We start from the raw sequence: 24,041 nt of genomic DNA, 5'->3' as shown, positions 1-24,041 counted from the left end.
CTGTTACAGGTTTTGTAAAAGACACCGGATTAAATCAAATTCAAATATTCCATCTGTCCCGAAAGACTTGTTGATGATGTCAGAATTAGTTCTTCCACAGTTCATCTTTAGTCTGATTCAGCACTTAAGAGAGGGATATAATGAGCCTGGTATGTTTTGAATTTGCATGTACCTAGCATATCTTACCATGCTGTTACCTCTTGCTTTGCAGTCTATGAAGACACAGTACATGTATGCTATCCATAGTTTGTCATTGTATTTTGTGCCTCTCTTCCTAACAAAATTACAGCCTGACTAGGTGATTTGATTTTGTTACCTGTCGGCATGCTTAAGTATGTTTTAAGGGTTACCTAGCATTGTGCTGAGCTCCTCCAGAAAATGAAATCAGGTATAGTTTGAAATTTGTATGTGTGAGCTTTAGAGCATTATGAATATAAAAATTATTTTCATTTGTGGTGGTTGTAGCTGTTCTGCTTGTGATGGTCTTGGGTAAATTATATTACATCTACACCAAAAGTTGTTCTATTGTGGTTTTCAGCTCTTGATCTGCCATCAGAGAAAGACCTTCATAAAATCCTTCAGGTTTTGGAACCTCATGTTTCCTTCCTAGAAGACTTGACTAAAATGGGAGGTGCAATGAGATCAGTTCTTACCCAGGTTTTAACTAGCCAACAGTTCTACAAAGATCTTAGCTCTGGTATGTTTGTGTTATTTCTAATAATTAAATTTTCAAACTATGAAGAATTAACGGCATAAGTTTTGTTTACAACTTCAGTTTCTTCATGTTTTTATTTGGCATCTCAAAACACAAAAAAAATCCATATTTTTAAGGATATTATGTTGATAGGAAGGTGAGCTTCAGGAGTGACTAGAAACATTTGTTATTAAGACCCGTGAGAGCAAACATCTGATCTGTGTCCCAAATAAATGTATAAAGAACATTCTTTCAGAAGAGCTTTTATAAGAAATCCATTCTCTTCAAAGTGACATGAACATGGCAATGTGAAACAAGTACTTCCAAGTTAGGCATAACAAGGTTATTCAAACTTATTTTGGGATCTGCTCTCACAGAGGTTACTGGAGGAGACCTGAATGGCAAAAGGCCATTGTCTGTCCTGCATTTCTGTGCAAAGCCTTTTTCATCTTTTTTTCTTAAACATTATCCCCTACTTCATTATTTATTCCATCTTGTACCAAATCACAATGAATCTGAAAATGTTGGCCAGTCACAACTAACCCCAAATCCCTGGCATAAATTAGCTCGATGTTATTTTCTTGTGATTAAGAGTCCTTTGCATAGATATAGAGCAAACAGTAATTACTGTAGTTTTAAGTTGCCATAACTGGCTTGGGCAGCAGCTAGTTAAAGAACAGGCAATCTCCAAATCTTTATTTGAAAGGAGAAACACTTAGTAAAGTTGCCTCAGGTGCAGTTCTCTTTATTCTTTCCTTCCTTTTTCTCTCCTGTTATAATATTTGAATGGGAGTAATTTAATTACTTCTCTTTCCTATATGTGATGGATTTCCTGATACAGAAATATGGAAAGGAAATTGAAAGCAAGACATGTTATCTGGACTCTCGGAATGGAGAATATGTATTATTGTGGACCATTTTTTAGATTGCTTGCATAGAGTATGAAGTATACGAGCCAAGGAGCTGCTTTTGTGGTTTAATACTGTTTTATGTATGTATTCAAGGTGTTGGAGAGAATACATGTGCAAAGAAAAGTCATGAGAAGTACCTCATTGCTTTGAAAGGCTCTGGACTGGCATTTCCTGAAGATAAAATTGCGTGTGGTATGCAGGAACAAGGAGCTGGAACTAGCACATTATCTGTTCAAGGTTTGTGTAGAAAAATGTTTTAAGAGAAGACTTGGTTACTGATGGGTTTTATATGAACTGCTTTAGGTTTATTTTTTTAAAAAAGCTAATCTTAATGAAACTTAGGGAATTACCTGTAATTTATTGCACTACCATACTGCAGGACTCTTACATCTATCAGCAAGGCTAAACATGTTAACTTTCTGTTGCTGATCTGCTAAGCACCATTTTTCCGGTCATCATATTAGTGGAATTTGAGTAGGCAAGATGGAATTGCTCATAGTGGAATTTTGCCACTGCAATGAAGTGATTATCAATCCTCAGCACCTCTTCTTATAAAGGTTCTGTAGATTTCTTTTTTTTTTTTTTTTGATCACTGAAGCCCATCAGGGTTTTTTTTCAATTTCTGAGAGAATGCTCCTTTGTTAACGCAGTGCATTGAAGTTCTGCAATGGAACATACTTGCAAATCTCTGATTTTGTATTGCTTAGAAATCTTACTCTTAATTTCTCAGTTAACTGCTGTGTATCTTTTAAAGTAAATTAATGTAGTGTTCCATTTCATACTGGCTCATTAAGTATCTTAAAATACAGTCTTTTCAGTATAAGACTTATGAAAAGAATCTCTGAACCTTTTTATTTCAAAAGGTTTGACAGGTGCTACGGCAACATCTGGACAAGGGGATTCTTCAGATGAGGTGAGACTTTTTTTAAAGACTGTAATGAACTGCAACAGAATATCAAAGGGAGAGAATGCTTGCAGCCAAATCCCACAAAACTTCAGTCTTCCATCTGCCATACGTTATCCCCATTTTAGTAATTAGGAATAAAGGAACAGATCTCATGCCTTTGATTTAGTAGGGACCTCTTGAAATAACTTCTTGGTTTTTGCTAATACTGTTCCAATTTAATTTATGTATGTAATGGAGAAGAAACCTGTGTAGGTATTCCAGGAGTCACTATCAAGTAAATTGGACTTGATTAAAACAAACTTAGAGCATGTAATGCTGGGAGTGGTGTTAGCAGTTTTTGGCACTTGAGAATCCAGCTGAATTGGTGATAGCAGCAGTGAGAATTTCTTTGTAGATAAATTCCCATGTGTAGACTTGACCTTACTTACCAAACACATGGAGTGGGAGTAGAAAGGAGAGAATCTCACTTTAGGTTGAGCTTTAATAAATAAGTGGAATTTAATGAGGAAAGTTAAATTCTGGTAGAGTAACGTTATCAATTTATTCTCATCTTTTTTTCTCAATTTTTTAAAACCTAATTTCAACCAGTAAGCCTTAGCAGACACTCTGGTAGGGTAACATAACAAACTTTAAATAATGTAAAGAGTTATCCAGTATAAAAACTTTAATGCCTCAGTGTGGCAAAAGTGTTCATGGACTGTGTTTTATTTGATTCCTTGGAACATAAAATCTTCTTAAATTGCTGGACAGGTTTAGAGCAGGCCTTTTTTCTCCTTTTGCAGAAAGGAAAACATGGGAAATAACAGCCATCCTTCAGATTAGTTTTTTGCTTGGAACCATCTACTACTGTAGAAGTAAAACTAAATACTGAACTCTGCAAAACTTTTCAAGGTGTTTAGTTCCCTGCAGAAGCACTGCTCTGATTTGTAGTCTATGTAAATTTTGTAATCTAGTGTTCCAACTGTGAAACATTGCTACTAATTAGATCTTGGTAAGAAAGAACATTTTTAACCTTTCTAGATTAATTTTAAATACCGGAGGAAGAAAATCCAGTTAAAAGTGTACTCTTGCCACATTTCTAAATTGTAACATAATTTTACTGTGCTCTAAGAGAATATAATAAGGTATTAAAAACAAACTGTAAATGCTCTTTGTAACTCACATGGGAGTACAGAGGAGAGGAACATTTTTCTAATAAGTATTGCATCTTTCGACCTGCACAGTCTATTTTGACTTTTGAATTAAAGGAGTAGACTTCCTTTTCAGTAATTCGCGTTTGTCAAGCAGATCATGATTAAGAAAAAGATTACAAAATAAAAAATTAACTTTCTTCACTGATGCATTTTTCAGGGAAGGAAACTTAAAGTGCGGGGTCCTGCAGTTCATAGTAATATCCCAGGAAGTCTGATTTTTTTCTTGAGAATACTTGGCCCCTCTGATAGGGGACTGGGCAGTGGCAACATCCTGAGAACTTACTGACTCATTCCTGATTGAAGTACCAAAGTACCTTGTGTTCACAAAGACCACAGGATGCCTAAGTGTTCAAATGTGTGTCTGTCTTAAAACAAATTTTCAGATGGAGGTAATGAAAGGATAGGAAAAATTGGACCTTTCATTTATACCATTCTTGTGGTCAGTCCTTAGATTTAAATATGAACAATCTTCTTCCTCAAGGCAAAATAGTAATTTCTTGAGATTCAGGTTCTTTATCATTCCAGAGAAGTTTGGAAGTAAAACATGGCATTTACTTAGGGGAGAAGGATATTGATTGCTTATTTTTAATCTGCATTAATTTTATCTCTTTTGATTAGTTCCAGTAAGAATCTTTATTTCTAGTTTCATTAGAACTACCGGTGTTGGTAAAGATCCATGCAACATTTAATATACTCCTGTAATGTCACTTTTTTTTTAACATCCAGTGTTAGATTTTGTGAAGTGGTGGTGAAGATGTTTTTAACCTGTATAACATTTTGGAACCTTTGCTGTTTAGTTTGTGGATTGCCTTGAAGGCTTCAGATGACAAGTGCCTGTGTAAAATGTTTCCATTATTCTGTAGGGAACAAGCAGTTAGAATTGGCCTCTTGAAGGTGTCAAAAATACTTTGTTCTTGCATCAAAAGTTTATATTGATTAGAAAGTATCTAGCTAATTGTATGTGTTGCCAACTTTGATATACAATATATTGGTTGATATTTTTTTCTCTGAAACAAAACTCTACAAAGTGGATAAGGTAAAATCTTAGACATGCAAAGGTTGGAAATTCTGTAGTGTTAAACTTTTGTAGCAATCAGTTTTAGAAAACAAAGCAAATACAGTTACAAAATTAATGAAATAAATGTGGATGATAGTGTTGCCTATAGGGGGGAAAAAAGGCAATTAAAAAAATTATGTTTTTCTCTAAAGAGTTGCACACAGCGCGTGGTTCCTGTAAACAGTAAAAATATTTTTCTTGTAAGAATATATTGAAGGCTTCTCTGATTTAGTTTGGTAGTTAAACCAGAATTTTGAGAGCATACTATCTCTTGGCAATAAGATTCTAAGTATACAATAATCAATTTTTAAAACTCTTCCCCTACCCCAGGAGGACCAGGATGGTAGCCAAGGTGTGGGAAAGCGCAAGAGGGTGAAGCTAAGCAGCACCACCAAAGGTATTTATAAAGTACTGATCTCAGGTTATCATATTTGCTTTATGTCTGTCTTAAAAATATCCAGGGATACTCAGTTCACTTCCCGAGCACTGTAGTGCTGCATGTGACAGGTATTAAACATAGCAAGGTCTAAAAAGGAATAGCAAGTGAAAGTGTGGTAATTGGCAAGTTAGATTTCCCTTGAGTGAGTACCACTGTCTGGGACTCTGTTTGACCATTTTGTCACTTCTGTGTTGTAAGCTGACCTCCAAAAATTCATTCAGTTTTCACTGTGTGGCTATCAAGGCTGCAAATACTGCTTTACAAAACAAGTGTTTGATGGAGTTGTTCTTAACGAATTTTTTTGATTGTGCCACTGTATAATTGTGTTTTCAACCGGGCAAGAATGGTTCTCTCTGGTTCTAGTTGGTCTTTCTGTACTGTTTTAGTAATGTTTAAGATAAAATATGTGAATGAAGTCTCCCTTGAAACCACTCCACTATTTTCCTAGCTTGAAATTAGTCCCTTGTGCAGTTTCTAGTCCAACATGAGCAGCACTTACATTGAGGTCAGGGCAAGTTTTAATTCAAGAATAACCATAGGCTAGAGACAAGGTAGTTCTATCTTGTGTTTAACATGTTTTTGTGCTAAAAAGTGTTTAATAATATTTAAATGCTGTTGTTAAATGAAGAAGACCTTTTCGGTTGTGTTTTTTTTTAATATGAATACAAGGAGACTGACATAGGAAGCGCAAAGAATTACAGGCCTTGAGAAAGGAATGTTTGGGTAGAAAAATTGTGGTGAAAGTTGGAATAAAATTTCTGGAAGGTCTCTGGAGTGAAGGTTTGGAGCTTGAGTTTTAAATGCAAAGGTTCATGAATCAACAAAATAGTGTGATGTCATGAGGAGTATGGGAAAGTAAGATTGATTGTTTCTAGTGTTTTCAGAAGGAAGAAGAGATGAGGAAGCTGAAAAAGCAGAGAACTAAATGTTTTGGCAACAGTATTGTTTAGGGATGATCTTAAAAATGGTATGAGAAAGATTGTGGTGAAGAATAATAATGTGGAAGAGGCAGTAGTTCCGGAGAAATGCGGGAGATGTAGAGACATCCAAGGAAAGATCTCTTACTTGGCTATAGAAGGCTGTTAGCTTGTCTAAAAAAGGAGTTAGTCAGGTTACACAAGAAAAAAATGCTGTTGTTCTGATGCATAATAACTAATTAGGGAGAGAGATGGGGAGGAGGCCCAGATTTAGAAAGCTGCCTGATCAGAACACCAGTATCAGCAGTGGCATTTCAGGAAAAGTGATACTTGAATTCAACATTTCATTTTCCCCCAGGATTGTAGTCTTCCCCCTCTGAGGCATCCCAACATGGACTGTGGTCATGATGTTAGCTCCTAATACCTGCCCCAGAGGAGGGAGTCTGCCAATGGGGGAGGGGTAAGTATCTGTTTTTATTAAATATCGAATAGTTTTCTGAAGTTTTCAGTATTCCTATTTTATGTCCAATAGGGTATAAAATAAGAGTATGGAAAGAAAATTTTGGAAAACTGAGTATTGAATAAAAACAGATTTACCTTTTCCATATAAGCAGACTCCCTATCCCATCCTAGCTCTTCGGTGGCACTGTCTTCATCCAGGGTTATTTATATACTGGGGATATCTTGGAATGCTAAGTCTCATATTCCAGAGAGATATTTACAACACTCTGTGAGGTCTTCTGTGGCACTAAGAAAGAATAAAATGTTTTTTTAAACAAAGTACAGTTTTTATGTTGAGGTTCTCTCATACAGGTATGGGACTGAGTACTGAGAATTTTTGTTTTTTACTCTGTTTTAAAACCTCATCCTGCATCCATCTGAAATACCAGATGTTTAAGGCAATTTTAAACCCAGAGGCACTTTTTTTTTTTAAAAGAAATTTAAAATCTAGCGATGCTTTTCAGAAGAGTGGGAACATTAGTCCCAGTGTTCTTGACACATTTTCCAAGTTTGGTAAGAGCATTCTGCCTTCTTAAATTATATAGCAGGTGTAAGTGGATATGTATTGTTCTGTCCCTGCCTGAAACTGCTGCATAAAGTATTGGATATGCACTGTTCAGCTGTGATACATGTCAGAAGGCTGCACATCAGTGACAGATACAGTGTTGTGTCACTTGTCTCCATGCCTGGTGTTCTCACTCAGAAGCATTTGGCATGTACCGAAACTTGTGCTCTCTGTTCTGTGGACAGAGGACTTGAGTCTTGCATGGTTACCAAGCTTTCATGGGCAGTCAAATCACACATGCAATTTCATAACAAGAAAAGAACATAAATGAGCATCATATGTTTGTTGCAGTAGGTGATGTGTAATACCTTACAAAATAGTTTAATATTAATTAATATTACAAAATATTATAATATTTTAATATCTTTCATGATTCTGTGAAGGTAATGTTTTTATATCAATGCTTGTAGAATATATTGAATAAAAACATATTCTTGCTTTTTTTGTGGGTTGCTAGAGTCTTGAGGAGAATCCTAAAATTTAAGTCTGGGCAAATTGGTTACTTGCCTGGGGAACTCTGACATTTGGTAATGGTGGAAAATGGATGTAATTCCTGCTTAGGAAGAGCACAAATGCCTATCTTGCTTAGAATAGGCACAAAGCTACCCTTTAGTGCAGTCTCTAAAGATGTCACACTTCAGTGAAGATGTGAGTCCTCAAGGCCAGACAATGTTCAGTGTAAATGTTTTTGGATGTGTGCTGGTGGGAGCACTTCATACACTTGTATTGCAATATGTGATTTTGTGTGGAGTTACATATCCTCAGGTGTAGTTGATTTCTAGGTATAGAGAAGTAGTAATATTACTACTTTCTTCTTTAGTCCTCATATGTTAGTGAACACCACATGTAGTTGTAAAGTATAAATAACCTCTTGAAAAATGATGATGACTTTATATTTTAGTATTTTTAAAAATAAAAAAAACAGAGTTAATATGATTTATGCTCTGTCAAGTTATAGTTTCATGAACAGCTTATTCTAGCAAAGGTCAGTTTGCAGCTTTGCAATCAGGAAACTGATCTGCTTGAAAACACAGCTGACAAAATGGAAAGATCCTCTGTAGGTCCCCCACAGGGATCTACTATCAGCATGAGTAAAGGGACAGAGTGAATGGACAGGAGTTGAAAGGGGAAAGATGAGACTGTCTCTCCTGCTACCATCAGGAGCAAGTGCCTCCTGATTATCTGGTTATGGTAATTTTTATATGAAAAAACCCCAACAAACAACTTAGTGGTTGGTCAAGCCATGTATATATTGCTTTGAAAGTAAGAATAAAGGATACACTATTCTTCTATTTATTTTGTTTAGAGCTTTGTAAAGTGTTGTTTAGGTAATAGAATTCATTGCTTAATCATAAATTGTATTTTGTTGTTTTGATATTTTAACTTCAGTTAAGTAGTGCTCTACATTGTTTCCCCTGGTTAAATGGTTGTGTAAATACTGTGCAATTTGCAATTTGCTGTGATGCATTATAATCAGTGCAGCTATTACAGTGAGGTGATATGATTCAATGCAATCAATGAGGATTGGACTCTGGTAGAATTGTACTGAAAACTTTCACTAGCTTCTCTGGGAGGTCTTTTTATAGTTATAGGCCCTGACACTGTGCAGTGTTAGTCATGTTCATTTGCCCAGTGTTTAAAAAGAAATTATTTACAGAATGCACTAAGATGTTCTTAAATTTTTGTTCCTGAATTTTTATAAGTGCAACTGCACTATCAGTGTTCTTAGTTTTAATATGTATTGCATTACACATGCCCTGCTTCAACCTTTTATGCAGATCAGTCTATCATGGATGTTTTGAAGCATAAATGTTTTCTAGAAGAATTATTATTTTGGACAATAAAGTACGAGTTTCCACAGAAGATGGTGACTTTCTTACTCAACATGCTACCAGATCAAGATTATAAGGTACTTGGTCTTACTTCATTCAAACCTAAGTATCTTTTCTTATTCACATACTTAGTGTGTATTATGCCTTGCATGACACCATGTATGCTTATGTTTGAAATAAGCAGTAAAAGAATGAAGATTTTTTTACCTTGGTGTTGAGTATTTTGTTAGAAGTTCTAAAGTGTTTAGTATTTGAAAAGCAATATGGACAGAACAAGATGGATAAATCTGGAGCAGCACTATTAATTCTGATTCCATGGTTTATTTTTCTTTTTGTCTGTTAGTGCATATTTGCATGTGTTGGATTTTATTTTATTTTACTTTGTAAATTGTTTTTTATCACTTAAAACACATGGATCAGCAGTGTATGATTCTGTAGTGTGGTATGACTAGTGTATAATTGCAGTGACTTCGCTCCTGTTTCAATTATTGTAGTAGGCAGTGGTTTGTCCGTACAGGCCATTACAGTGTGAGTGTTCTTGCTGCAGCTATGCCCTAGGTGATTTTGGCAGCCTTCCAGGTGCTTCCTTACAGAGTTTTGCAGTTGTCCATACCAAGTATCTCCTGGCCTGGAGTTGTGGAGACTGGATGTCATCTTCCTGTTTTAAATCTTGGTGTGCAGCCAGGTTTGGTTGTTTGCTCCACATGTTCCCAAGACCTAGTGTACATAGCAGTCAGGCTTAACATTTTGCTCTGATCATGTCATGCCCTTGAGCCATGCAAATATTTTGGACCTTCTCAATCCCTGCTGGGAGGCAAAGATCAAGAAATTCTGAAGTCCAGGCATGCAGATTTCTTCAAAAATGTCTGTTTATAATGGGACAACTCTGTATTTGTGCCCCCTTAAAACCTTGCTGTGTCAAAACAAAGGACATGAAGATAACTTGTAAGGAAGAAAAAGATAAGATATGGGCCTTCAGCACTACTGTGTCCATGTCAAGACACCCTTTTGATTTGGGATGCCCGCATAGATTCGTCTTGGTCTTAGATTCAGCTAATACATGAGGAGACATTAGGACTTCTTAACTGATGACCCATTGCTATGAAGCTTGAATTCTTCATGATATTTGGACACCCACATGGACATCCAGTTCTCCTGATCCATTGCCAGCTAAATTCCTGCCTGTAAAAACACCCAGCTGGTAGCAGCATGCAGAAGAATCTGGTAAGTGTTGCTGTGTTTCCCTTTTTACTGTACCGTGTAATAACAATAGCTTCTAATGATTGTGGGATCTTTCTTCCTTTGACAATGAGCCACAGTCTTCAGTGACTTTCTTTGTTCTGTTCATTATCTTTCTTCACTCAGAATGGAGAGCGTGGAATATTTGGTCTCTCTACTGATTGCCACCTTTAACTGGAAATAGTCCATTTTCTATCCATCCATACTACATGCTCAAAGGTTTTTATAAACTTTGTCTGGGGGTTTTGTTACCAATTTCATATTGTTTTTCATTAAACAGTTAATTCCTATGTTAAAGCTTTATTAGAAGCACAAATACCAAGTATTTGAAATTTTTTTAGAATCTATGTTTAATTGCTGTGATTGTCTAAATGGCATTTTTAAGTAGTGAGGAAACTCAGAGCAGGAATGTGTCACACAGCAGTACTAGGGAGGCAGTAGACTATTTTTTTTGCAAGATACCTGTGCTTTGTTGCAAAACTGTCAGTGCTGCATGAATTTTAAACATGTTTATGAGGCTTGTGGTTAATTTACAAGGAGTGGCTCTGCCTTTTACATGTAAAAGAGAGAACATAGCATTTTGGGATGAATTAGAAGAGTGTTTTATTGTATATGCTTCCATTTAGCTTTTTTGAAAGAAAAGCTTGTTTGCTGATTAATCGTATTGCATTCTCAAACAACAGGAATACCTCTAGGGATATAAACTGTTCCAAGTGATCATTCAGCTTTCTGCTACTTTCTCTCATCCCATCTACACCACATGTACTGTTCTAATTTTTTCTGTATCTGCTGCTGTGCAATTTATCTGATTCTTCGTGAGGCGATTTAGCTCATTAAATCAGCAGAATTCTGCTAGGTTGGATTTCTGATAAACTGAGGGAGCTAGCCAGACACAGAACAGAGCTGGCTATCAGTGTATGCTTTGAAATTGTTGAAATCTCTGACCTCCAGCGTAAACATATTAGAATTCATCACTGCCCTGTGCAGCAGTCACTGAGCCACTAGCAATCTCAGTTACACAGATTTTTTTTGAAATAGGAAAACAAACTTCCTTTTTAGGATTCCCAGTACTGAAAAGAGGTGTTGAAAGGGGCGGGCTAAAACCCTGGGTTAACTAGCTCTTCCCTCTCTCCCCACTTTGGTATATGAGAGAGATAGCACAACAAAAAGTGTGGTCTTTGCCTTACAGATTTGTGCTTGAGGCATCCCTTCCAGCACTCTCTGACATTTGAAGCTTGGAAGACTTTACAAATGAAGAAAAAGAAAGCAGAAGAGAAATTTATTGAAGCTTCCAAGAAATTGAAGGTGTTACGGTGTGGACAAGAGGAAAAGCAAAAGGCCAGAGAAACAGACCTTCATGTACCCAAGGAGAAGGCAAAGAATGTGTTGGCAGTAAACAGGAAGATGGTGGAAGAGTGTAAATCATCCAAGAGCAGAGCCTTGCTGAAATCTGGAATACTGGAAATACAAAAATGCAAAAGCATCTGGTAGACATAATGAATCAACAAACATCATTACCAGAAATGCTGTGCCTTGTCATGCACTTCCCATAGTGACCCTAGAGGCAGCTATTACAGCAGTAGGACTTCACTAAACCCTGGATATGCTGTTCTACAAATTTTGTGGAACAGTTTTTCTACTGGAACCTTAATTTTAGTGCAGCATTCAGCTGGCATAAATACTTTCCATTTTAGCATTGAGAATATAAACATGGGAGATGTAAGTTCTAGCTGAAGCATGGGGTTGATGTTAGTCTCCAAAAAATTCTGGGATTGAAGTTGAGTGGTCACCAAGAGGAAAGGCTAGCTGAAAAAACTAACTTTTTTCCATACGTAGAAATTTAGAAGCTGCTCAAGATCACAGAGAGTAAGTCAGTGAAGATAATTAGATATACAGAAAGCATGTCTGTCTTAGGAACCATTTCTTGCAAAAGGTTGGAAGCTGAGTATTTGGAAACCTGTTACAACAAAGATTGTGTTCTTGCTCCATTCTATATTTTTCCTTAGTTGTGTCCTTAGGCTTTGGCCACTGAAAGAAAGGATATGTGGATGGACTGATTTAGCCTCCTATGGCTGGTTTTGTGTACTGACTGCAGTTTACCACAGTATTTCAACTTCTCAACTTCTGGAATGAGTTTAGTTTCTTCCTCTCAAAATTGGAAAGGATTGTATTTGTTTGCTTAACTTGCAAGTGAATGTAGGAGTAAAGCATCTGTTTTCCTTTAGTTAAGTGTTTTACAGAGTCTCTACCATTATACTGTAGTGAGACCAAATTTATAGTATTTTCAGAAGTTCATTATTGTAAATGAGTGAGGCACAAAAAATTTTGATGCTTGCCAATATAAACTAAAAAAAAAAAAAAAAAATCCAAAATTTGTCCTTAGAGAACAACCTTGTTTTTGCAGTCAACTTGAAGTGAGCGTGCTGTGTAAAACAAATAAAACGTGGTTTCTACATCACAAAACTCAAAAATCCTATTTAAACATAATACAGTGTGAAGAAGTAATATATAAAAGTATACTTTTCTACTAGGAGCATTAATATACTAACTTCTTAAAATACCTGGTACATAATTTCTGTCTTAGGCTTAACATTAATTGTGTGAATGTCTTGATGATAAGTGCTAATGCCGGTGATGAAAAATTGTTTCAAGCTTTTAACTTAAATGAATTTATATGATGGGAATATCTGTAATACCAGAATGATACCATATTAACTTTGCTCAAGTATTGTGAATGCATTGTGCCAAAAAGGCTGTAGCTGAAAACAGTTACCATTGTGCTGGGTGCTGTATGTGGAACACACTTTCAGTTATTATACAGGTTTCCATCACTGTGGACCAGGCAAAGAAAGGCAAGTTAAGTATTCTTGCAGTATTTCCTGCAGTGATATCCCCATTCTCACCGTGGTCCTTTTTTTTCCATTGTCAACTTTGCCTTTGGGGGTATTGCTGGGAGAAGCAGTCTTTGCTCAACAGCAGAATTATGTCATATTTTTAGAAGTATTTTTTAAGTGATAATTATATGGTAGTTCCATAATGAAGGTATGGGAGAGTGGGAGTGTAGGCGATTTATCATCACACATATCAATGGGATGCTCTGAATCGAAGGCAGGTAAATCAAGTAGTGATCTGTGTATGGCCTGGTGAAAACACGGCTGCCTGGCGGTGGTTTTAAAATTTCTAATTCTATGCTTATGAAAGGTTAATACTTCCAGAAGGAATAGGCAAGGGATTTTTAGACTTTAGATTTTTATCACTACACAGCTTGTCTTCTTACTAAGCCAAGCAAGTCCAGATGGTGTTAATTCAGAGCCTAAAGTACTAAGTGAGAAGTGATTTCAAAGCTAGCAGATATGTTCATGTAAATGCAGTGCAGAAGTTTGATTTATAATGTATTTTGAGGCTAATGGAGTGGAACACAGAACTGTACTAAGATTTATGTGTATATGTACAATACATTTAAATACTGATCTGGTTTAAAAAAATCATAAACAGTTTGGTTAATAATAACAAAGCTGGATAATTAATTTAGTTATTGAGAGAAAAGCACTAAAGGTTTATTTAAAAAGTATAGGATGCTATGATAGTAGAAATGAAAATCAGTGTAGAAATGTCTTGCTTGAAAAAGAAATGAAAACCTTTTTTCATGGGTAGATGGCTGTGAGTGATAAGGCAGCTTTTTAAGGCACTACTAAACTCATTGTTCATAGTGTATCATTTTAGGGCATACTGTTATAGGATGTACACATTTAGGATAAATTAATTATTAGAACTTAACTACTTTCACAGGCATGCTGAGACCTTATATTCCTTGTTTGAACATTTCTGGGTTGGTTTTTTTTAGTGTGGAAAGTATAGAATGAGAAGATTAGATTCTGGGAAAAGGTAATAAAATTAGAAGCCTAAGATCCCCCTCCCTATAAATAGGTCTTTTCATTTGGTCTGTTTCTAGAAAACAGCCATCAGTTTTGGTTTGTCACAGCATCTGATGTTCCCTAGCGTATGTTGATTGTACATTTGTAAAGGAATATTTTATAATGAAAGAAAGCTATAATTTTTGTATGATGCCTATTAACATCAACATTTCTTTATAATTTGCAGATTGCTTTTACAAAAACGTTTGTTCAGCATTATGCTTTTATTATGAAAACACTGAAGAAAAGCCATGAATCAGACACCATGTCTAATAGAATTGTGCATATCAGTGTTCAGTTGTTCAGCAATGAAGAATTAGCACGCCAAGTAACAGAAGAATGCCAACTGCTGGATATTATGGTTACTGTTCTGTTGTACATGATGGAAAGTTGCCTTATTAAAAGTGAATTGCAAGGTAGGTTGAGTTGTTCAGTTGTTTCTTTCCATTGATAATAAATTGATTATAGAGGAAATTTAATCTTTCTTTGGTGGACAATCCACCCCTCTGATGCCTTTATAAAATGTACAGGATCTAGCAATATATGATAGAGGTTGAGTCTCAAAATTCCCTGGAAATATAAAGGTAGTTATCAAGAGTGATACTAATATTTTATCCTTTGGTTTGTAGGGGGTTTTTTTTGTATGAATGTTACATAGTTCAGAATGCAGATTATTACCTTGCAAGTACTTAATTTGTTGTTTAAAGTGCCTAAACAACTATTTGAACAAAAAATTATATATGCCAATTGAGATCCTTATGAATTTAAAAAATATTTTCAAAGAATTTCACAAGCTATTTGCAGTATTTAAAACGGCTTTAATTTTTAAAACCTGTGATTGACTTAATAAAATTTGATATAATTAGAGGAGAATAATTTAATACTTTGTAAATATAGTAATTTGATCAACCTTTTGTTTGGCAGAGAGGCAGTTTGAATTTGAGGTATTGTAGACTGTGTAACTTCTTTAGTGAAAACAGCTGTCCTATTTTCATCTGCCTTGTTTTACCTGTCCTTATGTGAAATTGGCACAATTGAATCTTGCTGACTTCTGTCATTCACTCTTTTATGTGCCTGACAGACTGGAGACCTCTCAGGCCTCTTTATCCTAGTTTGAATCTGAAAGTCCTCGCTAGACAGGCTGGGTGCTGCTGCTAAATAAGTATCATGAACTTCTGCATGAAATTGTATTTTTTTTGCCCAAAGTATGCTTTGTGTCAGAGTCCACTCTATGTATAGCCTAACCAAAACGACTGTGCAGAAATGGGAAATCCTCACTCATCTAGCTATCAAGAGTGCCCTCATTCAGCAGCACTTCAATATGAAGAATTTTCCTGTTGCCCTACATTGCTTTACAGTATTAAAAGGAAAATGCTGAATATTTAACAGTTTGTATATCAAGTGATTTTTGCTAAATCAATGCCATATTGATGGAATGTAATTTAAAATTACTTCTAAGCATCTTCTGAATGTTACTTTTTGGTCAATATGGGATGTTGCTAGCATGGTGGTAAGGTTCTGTAATGGGTCAGAATTGCAGTCAAGCAGAAAAAGGCTTTGACTGTGATTAGTAATTTTCTGAAGAATCTTCCTGGTAATTAATGGATGTAAACTGGAGCTGGTAAGTTAAGTATTGTTGGATGTATTTGTGGTAGATGTTGGGAAAAAAAAGTACCTTTGGAGCAGCTATTCCACTGTTTTCTTTTCTCTTTTCCCAGCACCAGTCATTTCTCTTAGCTAAAATACCATTATAGAATTACAGAATCTTTTAGGCTGGTCATCGAGTCCAAGAGTAAACCTCGTACTGCCAAGTCCACCACTGGGATATGTCTGGTACTTTTCAGTGTTCTCACATTTTCCCCTCACTGCTTTATAGATGAGAGTTTGGGCATAATGTAAATGGGAAGAAAAGAAATCATAAAATGTGTTACCGAGGTTTTGCCCTCTCATATTCTCAGTGGCCTTCTTTTGCAGTTCTTTGAGCTTGTATTTTGTGTTTAGTTCAAGTTATCTCTTATAATGCTGGAAATTGTGAGAAGTCTGTGTTGGTGAGATAAATTCAGAAAAATTCTGTTTGTGCAGCTACTGTAAACAATACGCTATTTAGCATCTGAATGAGACAGAATTTACAAATCTAACCAATGGATATGGGGAGAAAGCATGTTTAAGAGGAGAAAGGAAAACATGGAGCAGTACTTGTGTGTGCTACAACATGTTTAATTTGCATTGCTCACAGATCCTAATTGTCTTTTGAACAGCTGACACCTGTTTAAAATGTGCAGTTCACTGAGGGTATTTGTGGACAAACTGTTTTAATGAAACAGAGTTGGCCTGTGTTGATACCAACTTCGTGTTACTAACTCAGCTTACCTCTGTCACATGTAGTGCGAAAGATGAGGGGTAGAAATATAGATGCAGATGATAAAATTGGCTTCCTAAGAAGATTTATGTCCATATGTTCCTAGAGAATTTTTTCATCTCTATCAGCACTTTCCTCCTAATAAACTTTATATGTGAGAAGAATTTTCTTTATAGCCCCAAGGAAAAAGTTTTGGTAATGGTTTATCCTCTGAAAAAGCAACCTGTCTAAAATGACTTTGCATTGAGGCAATGCCACTGTCCATTTGAAGTAACTTTGGATTTGTCTAATCTCTACTGGGATAGATGTAACTGTGGGTTCTTTGCAAAATCCTTCAGCAGATTCAGGCAGAGATGTTACTCTGTTCTTGGAGAGGCCAAAGAGAACCACTCTATATACTCTACATATGCTCTCATCAGCCAGAGACTGGAGTCTCTTAAGTGTCTTTTTAGCGCAGCTGTGCTGTGCTGCTTATGGCTCCTTCACTGTGTAAAGGGTAATTACAGGGGTCCTTCAGTGCCTTTGAACTGGAATAGAGCCATCCCCAAGGCTGCTCATCAGATGCAAGATTTTTTTCCTCTGTTCTTCTTTCTGTTGAAACAGAATATTAACTGACATACGGGTGCTGGAAGTTGTTTTGCTTGGATTGTGAATCCAGAACCAATTCTGTTTCCCTTGGGATCTTTCCAGGAGTCCCTCTTATGAGAAGGAAACAAAGAGATTTATGAAGATGAGCTTCTGTGATTCGGGGTGGGAGGGAAAGAACCCCCCCTTCCCCGATTTCTTATCCTCCTCTTCTAGGAACCTTCTCCTGCCCTAATCTTGGACAGGCTGCATAAACCCTCTCTCTGTCCCAAATTCAGAGTGGAAGTGCTTTTCTCTGCTCTTCTCAGACTCAACATGCCAGTGTAGGTTTCAATCACCAGATTTCTTCTTGAATGCTGTGAGGTACCTTGCTCACTGGGGGTATGTCAAATTCAAAGTAGAATTCAGGTGTTTGTAAGAGGGATTGTATTGTTTGGTCTTTTTAAACTTCTTAAAAATACTGAAAGAGCCATAGTTGTGATGATTTTACTAATGTGCTGCTTTCCAAAGGTTGTGATACTGTTCAAAGTTTAAGTGACTCCTACTGAGTGGGATCTATGGTGGTCAGTCTATGATGAAAAAACAGCCTCGTATCATGAAAGGACCATTTTTCTTTTCTGCAGTTTTCTCTGTGTGTGTCTGACCACAGCATTACAGTACGTCCTAATTGTTATTTTTGCATTCTTTGTAACTTTATTAATAAATGGAAAAATTACTTTTTCTTCTCCTTTAGTTTTGTTTTTTTCTTTTTTAAATCTAGATGAAGAGAATAGTTTACATGTTGTGGTGAATTGCGGGGAAGCACTACTGAAGAATAATACTTACTGGCCCCTGGTTAGTGATTTTATAAACATACTTTCGCACCAAAGTGTGGCAAAGAAATTTTTGGAAGATCATGGTCTTTTGGTAACATGGATGAATTTTGTATCATTTTTTCAAGGTATGTGAATTTTATAATCAGTACTAATACAAGGACATTAAGATGGTTAATGCTCACAGTAGCAAAATCCCTACAATGCTATATGTAAATTCTTAATTTATTAGTATTCACCTAAGATTGTATTTCTTGAAGAGAACAGTATATTCTAGAAAACAGGTTACAAGAATTATGTAATGGATCTTTTTCTTGTGTGAAGTAGTTGAAGAGCAGTCATCACTCTTAGTCAACTGAGATCCATGGTGCAAGAATTCTGAGGTTGTATGAGATCATAACTGTAAAACAAACTGTTTTAGTGGTGAAGTTCTAAATTTAAATATATGGGAAATTAATCTGATGAATCTGGATCTTTTTCTAAGATTTTTCTGGATCTTCACTGTTGCTGTGAAGAAATTTTTTTGATTATATAAAAAATGTTAAAATGGTGAGCATCTCAATACTGATTAATGTTCTGCTTAGAAAGAGGACCAGCATTCAGATGTTCTGATTGACTAAGTGGCATTCAAAGTAGAAGTTAATGTCCCCTGAACAGCAAGGACTGCAGTTATTAGCCAGTCTTTTATCTTTTCTGGTTTATTTCTGTTTAAACTTTGTTGCTTGTTCCAGTGTTTTATCAAACACTCTGCTGCTAAATAAAATAGAGTATTACACTTTGTGGAGTTGTTTTTAGAGGTGTCTAAGTGCATAATACTAAAAATACTGCATTCCATTTAGCTCTAGTTAAATCTTCAGTTGTATAACTCTGCTTAAATCTTTGAAGGTATGAATTTAAATAAACGAGAATTAAATGAGCATGTGGAGTTTGAGTCGCAGACATACTATGCTGCCTTTGCTGCTGAGCTGGAAGCCTGTGCCCAGCCAATGTGGGGTCTTCTGTCACACTGCAAAGTTAGGGTAAGGCTAACATTACCCTGTCATCATTCCTGGTTTTATTTATGACTTATTCTAGAATTCTCAAGCCTGAAAGGTCTGTCCTTTGTGTTTGAAAAGAATTTGGTTTTGCTGTCTTTGTCTATTTGAATAACATAAAACTCCAGCCAACTCAGATTCTGTGTATAATGAGTGTAGAATTCATGCTTGTACATAATTTACTGTCTCCAGTACTGGGACTACAATTTCAGGATGTGTGCAGTCATTTAATATGACTGTACATATGGAATAACTTCTAATCCAGTGAAGAACTTGATAAATGTCTCTGAGTCATTCTGCCTTTGTTCAGTGGGAACCGAGATACATAAATCATCCTAATGTGATTCTAATGTTGGCTGTGTCTGCAAATAGACACTTCATTATGATGGGGGATGGAGTAATTGATGGGTTTGTGTGGTTCTCCAATGAACTTGAGGTGAAAACCTCTTAGGTTCTGACATCTCATGGTCTCCAAACTAGAGCAAAGCCTTGTTGCTATTCGCTAGACTGTAAAGTATATTAAGTTATAGCAAAAATAGAACCAATCAGCTCTTAGGAATACTTAACATATGAAAACAACTTTTTACTGTTTTACTATGAAATACTTACATTCGAAATTAGCTTGTTAAGATACCTAATAGTGACAATGAGACAGTACTGCCTGAATTGAGCTGCACACTGAAAAACTGCGCAAGCAGTCCATGCGATTTTAGAACAGTTTGAATCAGGCAGTTGCAAAAGCTTTTCAGTGATGTAATTTACACTGATACATTATTAATTTGTCAATTTATGAGTCTACGTTAGTTTTTGAAAATGGAATTACAACTTCTGGCTGTTTGAAGTGTTCCTTTTATTTTTGTCTAGGGATGGAATGGGATGTTCTTTTTTTTAAGGCCATGCTCCTCTGCCAGTTGTCTTGTCAGTTATGTCTTCAGTCACATGTTTGAAGCTTTTGGTCATTCTCAATAAATCTGAAAGCGTTCAAGAAATTTCACAACTTAATTGTTGTACTAAGTGGAACCTGATGGGTAGGAAGAGATTCTAGCTCGCGTCTCACAGGATAGGAAAAGCCAGCAGACCCTGGCCCTTGTGGAAAGTGGAGCAACAGGATGGGAGCATGGCTGTTTTATTTCCTGATGAGAAAAGGTGCCTGACAGAGGTAGTGGCCACTTGCACAACTTTTGGCTGGCCTAAGTGCTGCTGGCTCTTGCATGAGAAGTGTGTCATTTGATATCCTGAGAGTGTGAGGCAAATCTGGAGCCTGTGTTTAGGTGGAAGGGAAGATTAAAGGAAAAATCTGTTAAGAAAAGAGGCTTTTCAAGTTCTGCTGATCACAGAGCAATTCGATTTAGCTCCCCTTCTACCTTCCCTTCTTGCACATGACTGCTTCTCTCCTGAAGGGCAATGTACAGCTCTAGTCCTGAATTTAACTTGAAATATAATACAGTTCTATGGCATTGTTACAGAGTTAATATCATTCAATCATAACAAGGTTTGCTTACTGTTAAAATGTATGCAGTATTGTGGTATCATATCATTTAGGGTGTTTTGTGGTAGCCAACTGTAAGGACCTTTTAAGTAGACAAAACTTGCAGGGCATTAGCTATTCCTTTTGGTTGCGTGGAAAGACTATTTTTTATGCTTACAGCTCTGAATTATGGGTAAAAGTAAATGGACAAATTAAACAGCAGCAGGCACTGGGACCAGCTGACTGTTCTGAAGGTGCCCTAATTCTCACCACTGGAATGGTCATCCTTTAGAGAAACAATGAAACAGTCCTAGTACTTTCTAATTTCCGTATCAGGAGGGCTCAAAGTTGTATTGGTGGCCAGTCACTTGTGGTTCCCCAAGGCTCAGTATTTGGGTCAGTTCTGCTTAGTATCTTTATTGATGATCTGGATGAGGGGATTGAGTGGTCCTTCAATCAATTTGCAGATAACACTAAGTAGGGCAGGAGTGTTGATCTGCTGGAGGGTAGGAAGGCTCTGCAGAGGGATCTGGACCGGTTGGATTGATGGGTTAAGGCCAATTGCCTGAGGTTCAGCAAGGTGAAGTGCAGAGTGGTGCACTCGGTTCAGAAAAACCTCAGGCAGCCCCACAGGCTGGGGGCAGAGTCACTGGAAAGCAGTCTAGCAAAAGAGGACCTGTTTGACAGTGTGTCCCCAACATGAGCCAGTGTGTGCCCAGGTTGCTAAGAAGGCTGATGGCATCCTGGCCTCTATCAAAAATATTGTGGCCAGCAGGGCCGGGGCAGGGATTGTCCCTCTGTACTTGGCACTGGTGAGGCCACACCTCAAATCCTGTGTCCAGTTCTGGGCCCCTCAGTAGAAGAAAGGCATTGAGGTGCTGGAGTGTGTCCAGAGAAGGGCAGGGAAGCTGGTGAATGTCTAGAGAGTGAGTCCTGTGAGGAGCAGCTGGGGGAGCTGGGGTTGTTTAGCCTGGAGGAGATGAGGCTCAGGGGTGACCTTACTGCTCTCTACAACTCCCTGGATGGAGGGTGTTGCCAGGTGTTGGCCTCTTCTCACAAGTAACCAGTAACAGGACAAGAGAAAATGGCATCAAGCTGCAGTAGAGGAGGTTCAGGTTAGACAACAGGAAGAATTTCTTTATGGAAAGGGTGGTTTAAGCATTGGACTTCATTACCCAGGGAAGTAGTGGAGTCTCAATCCCTGGAAGTGTTCAAGAAACAACTGGACCTGGCACTTAGTGCTGTGGTTTAGTTGACAACGTATTGTTCAGTCAATGATCTTGGAGGTCTTTTCCAACCTCAGTGTTTCTGTGTACCATAAAAATATTCTTGAAATAATTGTATTTATTTTTAGTAGGAAAACAATGGCACTTAAAACTGTTTTGGCCCATGTAGTATGTCGGTTTCTCTTAACTGCAGGAAACACAAGAATACACACGCAATGTTGTCAGATACTGCCTTGAAGCGCTTCAGGACTGGTTTGATGCTATCAACTTTGTAGATGAGGTAAATATCCTTAGTGAATTTAAGGAAAGTACTGTGAAAATTTGATTAAATTTCAAAGGTGATACACTCCCTATGCCCAACCCCCTCCCCTTAATTTAAGTAACTATACAAGGTAGTGATCAAAAAAGGATTGCCTTGCTGAAATTAGAGTTTGTAGTTAATACTTAACAATGTTATGTCGCAGGATCCTATTTTTCCTGTAGAGTCTTGGTGATTTAGATTTGCGGGTGCAAGCTTAAGCTGTGTGAGTTTTAAAGGCGGTGCTATCGACACACTACTGTTGTGCTGAATGAAGAGCTGAATGAAGCAATGGCAAAACAGAAGTCCACTTCTGCTGTGGTAATGGGGAGCCACTTTGCCACTTGGCAAGCAATATTTCAGTCAACTCCAAGTGCCATTAGCTTCTGGGGACTCAATAAGAGATGAACTACAACTGTCTGAGGGAAACTTCTGAAAAATCAGAAAGACAGGGAATGAAGTATTACTGATAGCTTAGTGGAAAGTGAGCCCATCAAATGAAGACATACAAGATACTGTCCTTGGTGGTTGTGCCAAAGATATTTGTATATTTGTTTTTTTCCATATATTATATTAAATACCTTTATTTTACTTTCAGCCAGCACCTAACCAAGTTACTTTTCATTTGCCACTGCACCGTTACTTTGCCATGTTTTTAAGTAAGGTAAGCACATGTTGTAGTTTTACAGAAGATGGAAATTCCCTGTTGAATGTGATCATTCAGCACAGCATGTGCTTACTTTTGTTTCTAGGCTGTTAAATGCCAAGAACTAGATCTGGATACTATCTTGCCAGATCAGGAGATGCTGATGAAACTAATGATTCACCCACTTCAGATTCAGGTATGGGCAGACTTCTGACTTAACAATAGGAAGTATATCTTAATTGTGGAATACGAAAATAAGCAGTATGTGACAATACTAACTAGTATATACTGAGTAGTTAGGGTAATGTCTTTTTTTTTTCCTTCCTATTTCCAAAATTTAAAAAGTGCATTAGTTATTGTACTCTGAGAAGCATATGATAATCATATTTACTATAGCACTTACAAAATGGTAGCAAGAACCAATCCTTTGAAAACATGGAATTGTAATGTGACTAGAATGAAGTGCAGGCTCACAAGAAACCCGAATCTGGAAATTTTGTATTTTAAATTGAGAAATGAGTTCAAGAATGGATGCACAACATTTTTATTTGCAAATTTGGACTTGTGCATAAGTGGCGGTGAGTAGTATTTGTAATCACTGCTTTTAGATCTAAGCTCTTTAACTGTGATGCCTTAATTTTTGGTTCATTTTGGTTCCATGATGCCTTAATTTTGAGTACACTTCAAGATTTTAATGAACAACTACATGTATAAATAGCTTCATTTGATTACATTGTCTGAAATATGCTCTCATATGAAAGTATGGTATCTGTTTCATAAACTTGCAGTGGTTCTTTTCATCTCTCACTCTCCAGGAAAAGTAAATCAGTATTAAAAAATCGATGAAGTTGTAGTATGTATGTATATGTGTAATAATAATGAATAAAATGATGAGAGGGCTAGAGCACCTCTGCTATGAGGACAGACTGAGAGAATTGGTGTTGTTCAGCCTGGAGAAGAGAAGGGTCTGGGGCGACCTTAGAGTAGCCTTCTAAAGGGGTCTACAAGAGAGCTAGGGGCAAACTTTTTATCAGGGCCTGTTGCAATAGAACAAAGGTAATGGGTTTAAACTGAAGTAGAGTTGATTTAGATTACCTATAGTAGCTTTTTTACTATGAGGGTGGTAAAACACTGGAGCAGGTTACCCATGGAAGTGGTAGATGCCCCATCCCTGGGAACATCCAAGGTTAGACTGGATGGGTCTCTGAGCAGCGTGACCTAGTTGAAGATGTCCTTGATCATTGTAGGAGGGTTGGGCTAGATGACCTTTAAAGGTCCCTTCCAAGCCAAACTATTCTATGACTCTCCAAGAAAGCCACAGAGGGACTGCTTATAATGACATGTAGTGACAGGACAAGGGACAATGGCTTTAAACTGAAAAAGAGTAGTTTAGATTAGGTATCACAGAGACATTTTTTACTGTGAAGGTGGTGAGACACTTGAA

General features: G+C 37.0%; 1 protein-coding gene across 1 annotated transcript in view; it reads left to right on the top strand.

Moving 5' to 3' along the window:
- The window catches only part of UBR3 (ubiquitin protein ligase E3 component n-recognin 3), a 108,046-nt gene that overhangs the window by 13,918 nt on the left and 70,087 nt on the right, over positions 1-24,041 (top strand). Inside the window, exons 2-13 of the mRNA XM_069020694.1 lie at positions 10-149; positions 539-697; positions 1,699-1,842; positions 2,469-2,518; positions 5,093-5,159; positions 8,963-9,093; positions 14,357-14,585; positions 17,874-18,053; positions 18,811-18,944; positions 21,847-21,933; positions 22,550-22,615; positions 22,704-22,793. Coding sequence (XP_068876795.1) covers positions 10-149; positions 539-697; positions 1,699-1,842; positions 2,469-2,518; positions 5,093-5,159; positions 8,963-9,093; positions 14,357-14,585; positions 17,874-18,053; positions 18,811-18,944; positions 21,847-21,933; positions 22,550-22,615; positions 22,704-22,793 — 1,477 coding nt within the window. The remainder of the gene's footprint in view (positions 1-9; positions 150-538; positions 698-1,698; positions 1,843-2,468; positions 2,519-5,092; positions 5,160-8,962; positions 9,094-14,356; positions 14,586-17,873; positions 18,054-18,810; positions 18,945-21,846; positions 21,934-22,549; positions 22,616-22,703; positions 22,794-24,041) is intronic.

This window comes from Aphelocoma coerulescens, chromosome 7 (genome assembly GCF_041296385.1).
Source record: "Aphelocoma coerulescens isolate FSJ_1873_10779 chromosome 7, UR_Acoe_1.0, whole genome shotgun sequence".
NCBI classification, from domain to species: Eukaryota; Metazoa; Chordata; class Aves; order Passeriformes; family Corvidae; genus Aphelocoma; species Aphelocoma coerulescens.
This window is presented reverse-complemented; position numbering and strand designations above follow the sequence as displayed.